At 49.1% G+C, this 11,905-nt stretch overlaps 1 protein-coding gene across 1 annotated transcript; it reads left to right on the top strand.

The window, feature by feature from the left end:
- The first annotated feature begins 8,782 nt into the window (after window positions 1-8,782).
- LOC123166678 (uncharacterized) lies at window positions 8,783-11,051 on the top strand. Its single transcript, XM_044584477.1, has 2 exons — window positions 8,783-10,180; window positions 10,267-11,051. The coding sequence occupies exon 1, from the start codon at window positions 9,007-9,009 to the stop codon at window positions 10,156-10,158; it is 1,152 nt and encodes a 383-aa protein (XP_044440412.1). The 5' UTR covers window positions 8,783-9,006; the 3' UTR covers window positions 10,159-10,180; window positions 10,267-11,051.
- Window positions 11,052-11,905: the final 854 nt, after the last annotated feature.

Here is an 11,905-nt window from a genome sequence, read left to right as displayed (position 1 = left end):
GCCGAAGTGAAGCGCCGTCATCCTCCCCGATAGGCACGTACCCCTCCCAAGTTTACAAGCCGGGAACGAGGCACCCATCCCAGATTACCCTTGGAGCAGAGGGGAGACGAATGCACGGTATCATAAACGGAGATCAAGGGACTAGTCTTCCCCTTGGTCGCAATTGCGTGAGGGGAAACAAAAAAATTGGTTTGTCCTAATAATATTTTTGGTCACACATGCATGCATGCGTGCCTCCTGCTTTCTTTTTGTAGTACGCCAGTTCAAATCTGCCCTCCACATCGACTTGTTTTGGATTGGGTCGTAGTACGTACGTACCAGAGTTGTAGGCAAAGTCAAGTAGTAGCTAGGCTCTGTTTTCTTAATTCAGGCGTGGATGGCGAGGACGCTATAGAATTCCCTCTGACGGTTGGACATCGACAGTGCCTCTGGAGCTAGCCAGTGTAAAATATTGGCCACCTTTTCTTTCTCCACCTGCCCCTTTGGCCCCTAGCGAACAAGTTTCGCAAGTCTTCTTTCCTACTCCTACCTAGATAAGGGATCGGATGAAACTTCTCTGCATCTACTTAGGTGCCTTCTCTAAAGAACCGATCTCCTTTTCTCACAAGCGAACAAACGCCATGCTACCAACTTTCTGCCAACCAAAATGGGACCTCCAAGGAGAATGTTCAGCTGGTCATCCAATCATTCTCTGGTCACACGTGCAGAAAATTTCACATAAAAATGCATGAATTTCGTACAGGATGGGTATAGGTTGAACCTGTACAAGTTGAAGCCTGTACTGCGGGGCGTGTTATACAACTTAATTATCCATTTATGGGCTAGTGGAGTAGAAACATCAGACGTAATAATCGTATAATTAATAATAAAGACACAAATATTTGATCGTTTTGATCATCGACGGAGAAATCACATTGGTTCCACATCAGTTAGGAAGGCCATGCGCAATAGTACGTGACAATAATTGGTTTGTGACAGTCAGACGAGCTCAGCAGTCGTGCACTTTCCACGGTAGGTAGGTGGTAACACTACAAGGGTTGTTTGGTTTCTAGACATACTTTGTCACATTTTGTCAACTCGAGTTAAGCAAGTTTGGTCAGACTAGGTTGGTATTTGGTTCTATCAACGCAAAAATGCAAAAAAAAAAAAAAAGGTGAGAAATAAGCTCCATTTGTTGCACATATAAAAAGTGTGGCAAGATTTTCTAAGACAAATCAAAGCGTGGCCAAATATTTTAGACACATCAAGTAAGGCGAATGTGATTGAAATTGTGTGACAAACTATGACAAAGTTAGTCACCAACCAAATGGGCCCACTACGCTAATGAGAAAAGTAAAAAAAAAGATCTGACAATCTATCATGTACATTCGCATAGGTGTGCAGCTCCAGCGAGGTATCAAAATATTTGGTAGCCGGTATTGGATCGAAAATCAATTTCTGCACCCGAGCTCATCTGCACCCGCGTCGACGAAAAAAATCAAAACAAATACTAAAAAAATTCAAAAATTCCAAATAAAATTTGTGTGGTAGAAAATTCGATGCGTGAGGCCCACTCCAAATTTCAAGTCATTTGGACATATGAGCAGCTCTCAGCAAAAAAGACAAATTGGGGGTCTGTAAAAATGCTTACTGTTCATGTACTGTTTTGGCCCGATTTGTCTTTTTCTCTGAGAGCTGCTCATATGTCCAAATGACTTAAAATTTGGAGCGGGCCTCACGCATCAAATTGTCTACCACACAAAATTTTATTTGGAATTTTTTGAATTTATTTTGAATTTTTTACTATTTTTTTTAACCGGGTGCAGATGAGCCTGGGCACCAAAACGCCCTAGCACGTTGACACTTCTATGCTATCATAAAATTCAAAATGTAAATTAGATATAAAAATGACAAATCCGATAGTGAATAGCATATAATATAAGTTCGGGTGAGAATATGCCCATTACCTCATATTGATTACAATTTTTTCATTCTTTTTGCGGGTGCACAAAATTTTCATTTTTTGTATCTCAAGCAATGCTTTAAATTTTGATTTGAATTTTTGTGACAACATATATTGATAATGCTGACATACTAAATATTTTTATTCCAGATTCCCCTAAAAATTTTTAGGCAAACCTAACGTTTTAAATGGTGCAACGGAAGTTGGGTGCATCAATGCAGCAGGTATCCCGTGGGCCGGTTGTCGCGACCGGTTTTTCAATAAAATAATTATTGAGAGACCAATCCCTTTTACGGACCAGCGAGGAAGAATTCCTTCTCACTGGTAGACAATATCTTGGTCACAGAAGAAAAATACCAGGAGTACTAAATATAATACAAGGTTGAGCAGAGACTGCCCAACAATTTATTACATGCACGCCACTAAAAAAAACGGCGGATAGGGTGGCAACTACTAACTCACGATAATAACGGTGGTGGAAATATCACCGCGAAGCGAGTGATATGATTCCAGAAGACTACAGCTCTTCGAGCGTCGGAGTGAGGCTCGTGGAGACTTATTGCGGGTGGCGGAAGCGTATACAATACGAGTGACCAATATCCGGGATCGTGCAGGACTGACTGGGACTCTTCTAGGCATCGGACGCGCTATTAAACTCTTCATCCAAGAGATCGCCTTCGTCAACATCTGGCCAAATCAACAAGCCAGGTGAGTACTATGAAAGTACTCGCAAGACAGTTCGGACATAAGATAAAACAAATGTAAACATGAAGCATATGAATAAGTTAACTGGTGCGATTAGACATAACGGTAATAAATACTGGGTGCCAAGCGAGGGTCTGAATGACGCCTCGAGCGGAAACTCCAGAATAGTAATACTGGTGCCAAACGAGTGTCTGAAAGACTCCTCGAGCGGAAAATGCGAAATATTAATGCGGGTGCCAAGCGAGTGTCTGAAAGACTCCTCGAGCGGAAAATGCGGAACAATAATGCCACAGTCGGGCGTCGGGGCGACACCACATAAAGGGCTTATAACAGAAAATAATAGACAGTGCATGCCGCAGTCGGACGTCTGAGCGACATCACATAAAGGGCTTATATTTAAAGTAAGAAACAAGTACACGCCACAGTCGGATGTCTGCGCGACGTCACATAAAGGGCTTATATCACAACTCATTAATACAATAGTTTGGGAACATAAATTATCACAGGCATGAGACAAATATAAAGTTAGTCCATCCACAGGAATAACAATAAATCTGGATTTACCACTTGAGCTTGTTCACCGGGGCAAGTTTTTTCACACAGATAGATATGGATATAATTCTTACACTGCTTGATCATGGATACGATGATTTGGAAAGAATTGACTCTGCAGAGTTTGTACTTAACCACAGCCAACGGGGACTAGTTCCGTCTACGGTGTTTTGGAAGAAACACGTCTAACCAGTACACACCCAATTCAACCATCCGAAGCCAGGGATCACCCTCGGCCACTTTCAAGAAAAACCTTGAGACGGGAAGGCTACAACCTCGCGTAGCATGGGATCAAATTTCTATACGCGCGCTTTAAGGGGGTGCCCCCCCTCTCGGTCCCAACCGGAAACACCCATGCCCCCTGACCGAATGACTGGCTTTAATCCTGGGCCAAGGTACCATCATCTCGGCCTCTCTGTTTGGTGTGTACACGGAAAGAGGTTACCAACTTACTAAACCGCATCCTGGCAATGAGACATGTGGTAGCACGGAAAGGGGAAAGAACGGTAACGCGGCTCCAACCACGTTAACGTCGGAGAAAGTCGGATGTCGCAAGGCTGGCATGCTACAACAGTACCACCTTGCTGCCATTCATGTCACCACATGATTTGGCCATCTCTCATCAGAGATCATCGCAACTTTGGAACATGCGGAAAAAGATCGATAACGTGGCTCCAACCACGTTAACGTCGAAGAAAGTCGGATGACGCAAGGATGGTATGCTACAACAGTACCACCTTGCTGCCCTTCATGTCACCACATGATTAGGCCACCTCTCATCAGAGGTCATCGCAACTTTGGAACAACCGGGTCGTTGCCTTACAAGCAACGAGGTATTTACCGACACTCATCTGCCACGCACAAACTCTCACGTGAACATGTAAAACACCTGTCATATCAAATGTTCAAAACATGCTTGCCTAGTTCGGAGAAGTCGGAGTCTAGCTCGGCGAAGTTCACGGCTCCGTCACCTCTCCCGGAACCTACGGCAATCACAAAACGGGTACTAACGTGAAAACCAACACATGCACAGAAACCTTTCCAAATATTTTTCAAATAAATCCCATAAAAAACTAGACAAAATTTGAAGATTGTCAGAAAAAGAATCACTCAAAAATACCTTTTTATTAAAAAGTTATAAAGGTTTATGTCCAGGGACTTATCTGTAATGAAACAGAAAAGTTCCAGGGTTTTAACTGAGAAAACAGGAAACGCTTCGGCTGGGAATGCGCAAGCGCAAAGGAGAAAACGTATTCTGCCCGAAGGCGCCAACAGAAAACGGTTCGCGAATAAAAGAACAGAGGCTGACATGCGGGGTCCACATGTCAGGTTTGAAAAGCTCGCCGGCGCCCGAAGACTGCGGTGGACGCCGGCGTCGAACCACGGCGAGTTAGGAGGAACGGAGGGTACCAAGAGCTTCAGCGTCCTCTTCCGCGTCGGTGGGTGGTGGACTCGTCCAACGGGGAGCACTATGTCGACGGCGACACTTTCTCCGGCGGACGGCGGCTCGGGTGAGGATGGGGAACTCCGGTGGAGGGCTGCAAGCTTCAAAATGGAGTGCGGGTCAGAAAGAGGGATGCATGGTGAAGCTACTGGCCAGAGAATGGAGGCGGAGGAGCACACACGGGGGTGAATCGGGCTGGATCCCGTGGCGGGTCGCGGCGGCCGGAGTCGAGGAAGGAGACCTCCTCGGGGCTCTTCCAGTGGCTCGGCGTGCTCTAGGGGGAGTGCAGTGCTGGTGGGTGCTCGAGTTGAAGCTCGGGACCTCTATTTATAGGCAGATCGACGGGGTGGCCGTGAACGGAGAATCTCCGGCGAGCGATTACGGCGGAGCAGTGGATTGGCAGGGGGTTTGAGCGGCCGGGCAGCATCAGTGGAGGTTACTGGACTCGTTTTGCAGCTAAACGGGGTCGGTCTTGGCGTAATGGCGTCGGTCCACGGTGAGGTGACCGCACGGGCTCAACGGCGGCAGAGAGCGCGCTCCGCGCCCTGCGGTTCACGACGAGAGCGGCAGCGCGTTCAGGGGAGTGGAAGGCCACGCGGCGAACTCCGGTGGTTTGGGTGGCGCTGGGTGGCGTCGTCGGCGCCGTGTCTCCTGCTGGCGTCCGCAAAGCCGCCGCCGGCGTCGGCGCACCTTCTGCTGCTCGTTGCCGACGCCCACATGGCGCCAGGCGTTCGTGCGGTGCAGGAACAAGGGGGCGGGGACGAGGAGCAAGGCGACGCGGTGGCACTAGCGAGATCGACGTCCTCCTCTGAAGAAAACGACAGCAGCCACTGACTGAATCTCTGAACTTTCTGAACTTTGACAAAGACAGTGCACTGCAGGTATTCGACAGAAGGTTTTGGCTATGAGATAAATTTTTCTGGAGCTGTAACTTGGTGAGATGACCACTCAATGCACCCAGAGGCTGCCTGATTTTTCTTGGAATTTTTGGAGAAGGTTTGGAATGAATTTCACCAAATTTGGCAAATCTGGTCCAAACTTGCAGCAAGTGTAGTTTGAAAATTTTGAACTGAAGACCAGTGGATCTTCATGGTTCTAGGTTGAGGGTACAAAGGACCAGGGAGGAGAGTTGGTTTGGGGGCAAAAATCAAAACAGAAAATGGAGTTCCTTTGAAAATCTCCAAGAGCTAGAAGAGAAGACATAAATTTATTTGAATAGAATTTAAATGGAAATAACCACATGGGGAGGTTCAACTTGCTGGATTTGATGCAGATCATGATCCAAAGGCGAGGGAAAGGTTAGGAGAGAGGATTTGCACTAAGGTCATGGCAAGAAGGAATTGTTGAAAGTGGCAAAGGACTTTCCAAAAGCCATAGTGCAAATTTCAAGGAGATTTTCAAAAGTTAATTTCCCAAGTGAAAAGTATTTTGTCTTGAGTCCAAATGAAAAGCAAGAATCTCCAAGATCAAAGACAGATCTTGGGTGAATCCTCATAAAACTTTTTCCATAAGGAAAAAAATATTTGAGAGGGCGAGTTCTCTTGAAGAAAAATTTAAATCACCTCCCTCAAGTCAAATAAAATCTTTTGAAAAATCCAAATAAAAACTTTTGATCACGACAACAAAAAATTCTAAGGAAAACTTTTGATCTATACATCAACTCTTTTTTGCATGGATCTATACATCAACTGTCAAGGTACTTTAAAGAACACCAGAAGTACAAAAATTCATCTAGGCCAGGTCCGTAGACCACCTAACGACGACTACAAGCACTGGGGCAAGCCAAAAGGCACGCCGCCGTCATCGCCCCTCGCTCATCGGAGCCGGACAAACCTTGTTGTAGTAGACAGTCAGGAAGTCGTCATGTTATGGCCTCATAGGACTAGCGCACTAGAACAACAACCAGCGCCAATGAAGAAAGCGTAGATTGGAAGGATCCAACCTGTGGACACATGAACACAGACAAACGAGGACCGGATCCACGTGGATCCACTGAAGACCAAGGCCGATCGAATCCCATGAGATCCGCCGGAGATAAACCTCAACATGTTGTCGGGCGATGCTAGAAACATCATCGGAACGGGGGCTAGGAGGGCACTTTTAGGGAAAAGCTTATAGGTAGACGCTTACTAGTAGCGAGGGTTTATACCCCTCGCTACTACTAAGTGGTCTCTACTGTGCCCCCCTGAGACATGCCAAAGTAGTAGCGGGGGGTATAAACCCGCACTACTACTAAGTTGATTGTAGTAGCGTGGGTTTATACCCCTCGCTACTACTAAGTACAAGGTAGGTGAAGTCCCCATATCCTCGGCCGAATCCCTCCTCTCTCCCTCACTCTCCCTCCTCTCTCCATAGGCTCTCCCATGGTGCTCCTGCCTAGGCACATCTCCTCCTCCATGGCGCCCAACGAGTCTGCCTTCTCGCATCGTTGGCGTCCAGGAGCTCGTCCGTCTTTGCCCTCGCCTCCATGCCACCATGACGGAGCACCTCACCACCGGCGACCAGCCCCGATGCACCCTCCATCTCATTCCTTTCTCCCTTGTTTCTCCTTTTCCATCTCCCTCTCCCTCCGGTTTTACTCACCTCCCATGCCCATGCCTGCGCAGGTCGTCGACATGGCCAACCAGGACCTCTCTGCCTCGGCCGCGAAGAGGATCCTCGCACCGTCGTCTTGCTCTGCACTCGATCCGGTCCCTCTGTGCCGGATCTGGTCTGCTGCTACCCGTCCGCACCTTCGGCGACCCCGGTCGTTGCTGGATCGAATCATTGACACCATTGACAGCACGCACGGGGTTGAGATTCTTTTTGTTTTTTGAAATTAATAGTAGTAGCGCGGGTCACAGACACACGCTACAGATAGTTAGTAGTAGCGTGTGTGGAATCCGCGCTACTACTAACACACGTACTAGTAGCGCGGGATGCACCGCGCTACTACTACGAGTTAGCTGTAGCGCCGTAGTAGTAGCGCGGGCACCCACGCTACTACTAGTTGTTTAACCCGCGCTACTACTAGGATTTTTCCTAGTAGTGGGGGAGAACCTTATTCCATCTACAAAGAGCAGCAGCCGCCTCACATCTTTGAACCGGGCACAAACCCTAACAAAATTCAAAAAACATTAAAAAACGAAGCCCTCCCGCCGGCAAGGGTTAGGATCCTCCGCACCTCCATGGCCCTAACACCACAAAAGACGAGGTAGACCAACGGCGACACCGACGGGAGGCATGAGAAACCCTAGCACACTGGGTCCAAGTAGTAGCGGCCGCCGTAGTACGGGATGCATGAGAAGATCCGAGACCACACTGATGTGGTTGCTAACCGGCAAGGAACATCATCACAACAATATTCATACAAGTATATTGTAGAAAATGGAACTTTTATTGGAGATATTTTAGAAAAACTATGCATGTATGATGTAACTTACCTTCTAAGATAGTGTAGGTTGTATTAGTCAAGACAACAAATGACGTCCAACGAGTGATCCATCAAGTTGGCCAGCCGTGGCCCTGACTTGATTTTTATTTTAGCATGTTTGGATTGTTGAGCCGTGTTTTTTTTTTGCTTTGTTGCATTGTTGAATTATTGAATTATGATGAATTTTGTGTTATATGATCACATGAATGACATAAATTTGAGGGTTCAAATTTAAGGAGTATGGCTGCCTCAAAGGCCGTCCGAAGCTGTGTGTGGACACGTCCGGGAGTGCGTGCGGTGGGCGGATTTGAGTGAGTGACATTTTCATCCCCTCCGGCGCAAAGCTGGCCAAACGGGCCGGGCCAACCAGGCCAACCAGTGAGCACGTCGGCATGGCCCGCTATGGGCCAGGCACGACACGGGCTAAACGGGTTGTGCCCGACACGCGGCACGTCTAGGGCTGTGACTGAGCATGGAGGTTGGGTACGCGGACCGGCACGGCACAGTCCGTTTATTGTTTTCGGAATTTAAAAACCAGCCCGTTTGCTGAAAAATATGCAGCTGAGTGTGCTAAACGGGCCAACGTGCCGGCCTGTTTAGTAGCTAGGTGTGCCTGGGCCTGGAGGCGCAGCACGCGGGCCGGCACGGCACACCAGCTCTGCTCCGTTGTGTGGATTAAATAAAGAAAAAAAAGAAGGCGTTCCTTCAGTGTTCCACGGCGGCGTGCCTCCATCCCCTCCGGTCACTCACCCCGACACCGGCCGCCCTAAGTTTCTTCCTCACCTACCTCGGATCCGCGACGCCGACGGCTTCTTCCTCCCTCGGATTTCCCGTCACTCCTCGGATTCCCCTGCAGTTCAAGTTCCGGCCGGTGTCGGAGACGAAACGGCCTATATATAGATGGAGGAGAGGGCGGAGGAGATCTGAGCAAGCCGAGATTGCGCGCGCGCGATGGGGAAAAAGCTACCCCCTTCTACTCCGGCGGCGGGAAGGCGGCGCAAAGGCCCCTCCTTGGCCCCGCTCTCTGCCTGCAAGCGCCGGCGGACCACTGAGGCAAGCGGCTGGGCTTCCCTCCCCACCGATGTAGTTCACCTCGTCACCAGCCGCCTGCTGGCCGACGACGTGGTGGACTACATCGTCTTCCGGGCCGTCTGCTCCGGCTGGCGCAGCTGCACGAGCGACGCGCGCGACCCCACCCTGTGCAAACCGGACCTCTGGCCGCGCGGCTGGGTCGCCCTCTGCGACGGCGACGGGGTACGCCCGGACGACGCCGGCGAGATCAGCTTCTTCCACACGCGGACGGCCAGGCGCCTCCGCGTCCGCCTGCCGGAGCTCCGGCGCCACAGGATCGTCGGCTTCACCCAAGGACTGATCATTCTTCTGAACAAACGCACCGCCGCCGTCCGGGTGCTGCATCCCTTCACGCGGGTCGTGGTCGACCTCCCGTCCCTCGTCCCTGTGTTCCACGACGCCGTCAGGAACCGCAACTCTCTGCTTGACATGAATGCCGCGGTCTGCAGCGCGTCGTCCGCGGCGACCTCCATTGCCGTGGTGGCCTGGTTCCCCTGGACGCGCGTGGTGATCGGCGCCGAGGCTGGCCGCCCAACTTGGGAGGTCCTCCACCGAGGGCTCTTCCTTAGGAGCATCCTGCCCTTCCAAGGAAGGCTTTACGCCACCGTCGCCATGGGTGGCTCAAGAGAGATCATGCAGCTGTACCCGAGATCACCACATCCTGTGCTTGCTCATGTTCCAAATGATTTTGGTAATCCGAGCCTATGCAACTACTTCCTCGTAGAGTCCGGTGGGCGAGTGCTGCTTGCCGTCCACCATTTAACTGCACAACATTGTGGCGTGGAGCCCTTCCAGCAAAATGCCTATAAGCTCTTTGCGTTGGACATCGACCGCGGTGAGCTGATCCCAGTGAACTGCCTCGGTGGCCACGCGCTGTTCCTCAACAGGGACCTCCCTTCTGTGAGCAGCGACTCCATTTACTTCTCTTTGCGCCGTGACCCTGTTGTGGTGCACTCCATAAGGACAGGTTTCTCTGAGCGGATAGGATCCGACCCTCCGTGCGCCCTTTCACCATTGCCGACCATCTTCTAACCTACTGCCATCCTCATGAGTGGTAAGTCTGTTTTTTCTTAATTTTTCTTCTTTGCATCTATCATGTGCGATACTAACATTATGATTGTCTTCTCTTCCCCTATGAAGGACAAAAGGACTCATGTTTCATGAGTACCACTCTATACCTGAATCTTTCGAGGAATTGACCAAGAACATCAAGGCAAAAAATTCTGAACTACGGATTCCTCGCATTGCGGTTCGTTGATTGGAAGGAAGAAACAGGGCCACAGCACTTCACACTGGCCAGTGAATAATGCCAATAGACAGTTGACGCATAATTCCCTTGCTGGCTCAGTTGGGATCTTTGTGTGGCTAGGCCAATTCATTGGTGGCTCCCAACGCAACGCGCACAAATCTTTTGAATTTGGTTAGGCAGCAGTTTGTCTATGCTATGCATATAGTTCAAATTTGAACTAAAACCACGACGAGTAATTTGGAACGGAGGGAGTAGATTGGATCCGTCGAACATGGGCTCATTGCACCCTAAGGATATACACAATGTGATAATTATCGGATTTACTTCCCCTTTAATCTGCATGCTGTTTAGGATCAAATTGCATATGATGTTTGTACTTGAACAAGGCAACTTGCGATTAACAGAATCCTACTAATGTAGGAACAATGTCTCTGTTATCAGCATTTATGGCCTTATTTTGATGTTTTTAAACCATATATGATTGAAGAGCCTTATCTTTTTCTGTATGTGAATAACAATGCCGAGTTGTGGAAACATATGCAGAAGGGCGAAAAATCTGGTGTTTGTTTGGATTCTTGAGACATCGGCATGTTTAACTATGATTATGTTCAAATATATCTGCTGTTAGGATAAGGAAAAAAAATCCAACCTCAACACAATCTAGAGGTGTGCTGTTCTCATGAAGAGTTGTTGTATTTTTTTTTTTTTGCGGATAGAATAATTTCATTACTTAGCCAGAGTCATTACATTCAGATTGACGTAGAGCAAGAATCTCGTCCGGCGCGCAGCGCAGCCAGACAGCCGTTTTGGGGAGCACACGCCCCATGTGAGCCAGGGCATGGCTCGCCTTGCTTTGGTCCCTTCCGATGGCCATTATTCCATGTGATCTACTACTCAGGAGGTGCTTGATATCATTGACCGTGGGAGCTAGCAAGGATCTATCTGGGACCTGAACCGTGATCATCCGTGCAGCCACCATGCAGTCCGTCTCCACCATTATATGTTCATTGCTTCTATCCATTGCTAGCGACACACCCTCCAGAATGGCCGCGATCTCCGCCTCTAGAGCACTTGTACATCTTTGGATGAAACGGCACGACGCAAAGATAATAGAGCCTGTGTGGTCGCGAAGTATCATACCAGCGCCCCCTGTTTCATCCTCCTGCCGCCATGAGCCATCAACGTTTAATTTCACCCACCCAAGCGGCGGCTTCTTCCAACGCTCCGGCGATTTGCTCGGCCTCACCACAGGCGACTTGTGGCTCCCCTCCTGGCCTCTATAAGCAACCACAGTTTTCCCCTTTAAATCATCAGCATGCAGGTGCTGCTGTATGGCCACCAGTGAGTTGATGTAGCCACACAGGAACCTACAAGATGCCTCCACTGGTGGTGCCGGTTTGTTATGATAAACCTCGTTTCTGACATGCCAGTTCCGCCACAAGGTCATGATTATTGGTAGACGTACGTCCACAGAACAAACATCAAGCAGATGGATGATCCACTCAGGACCGGTGTTCATGATAGCTTCCA

Source organism: Triticum aestivum, chromosome 7D (genome assembly GCF_018294505.1).
Source record: "Triticum aestivum cultivar Chinese Spring chromosome 7D, IWGSC CS RefSeq v2.1, whole genome shotgun sequence".
NCBI classification, from domain to species: domain Eukaryota; kingdom Viridiplantae; phylum Streptophyta; class Magnoliopsida; order Poales; family Poaceae; genus Triticum; species Triticum aestivum.
Note: the sequence above shows the minus strand (reverse complement) of the source record. Positions and strands in the feature narration are given on the sequence as shown.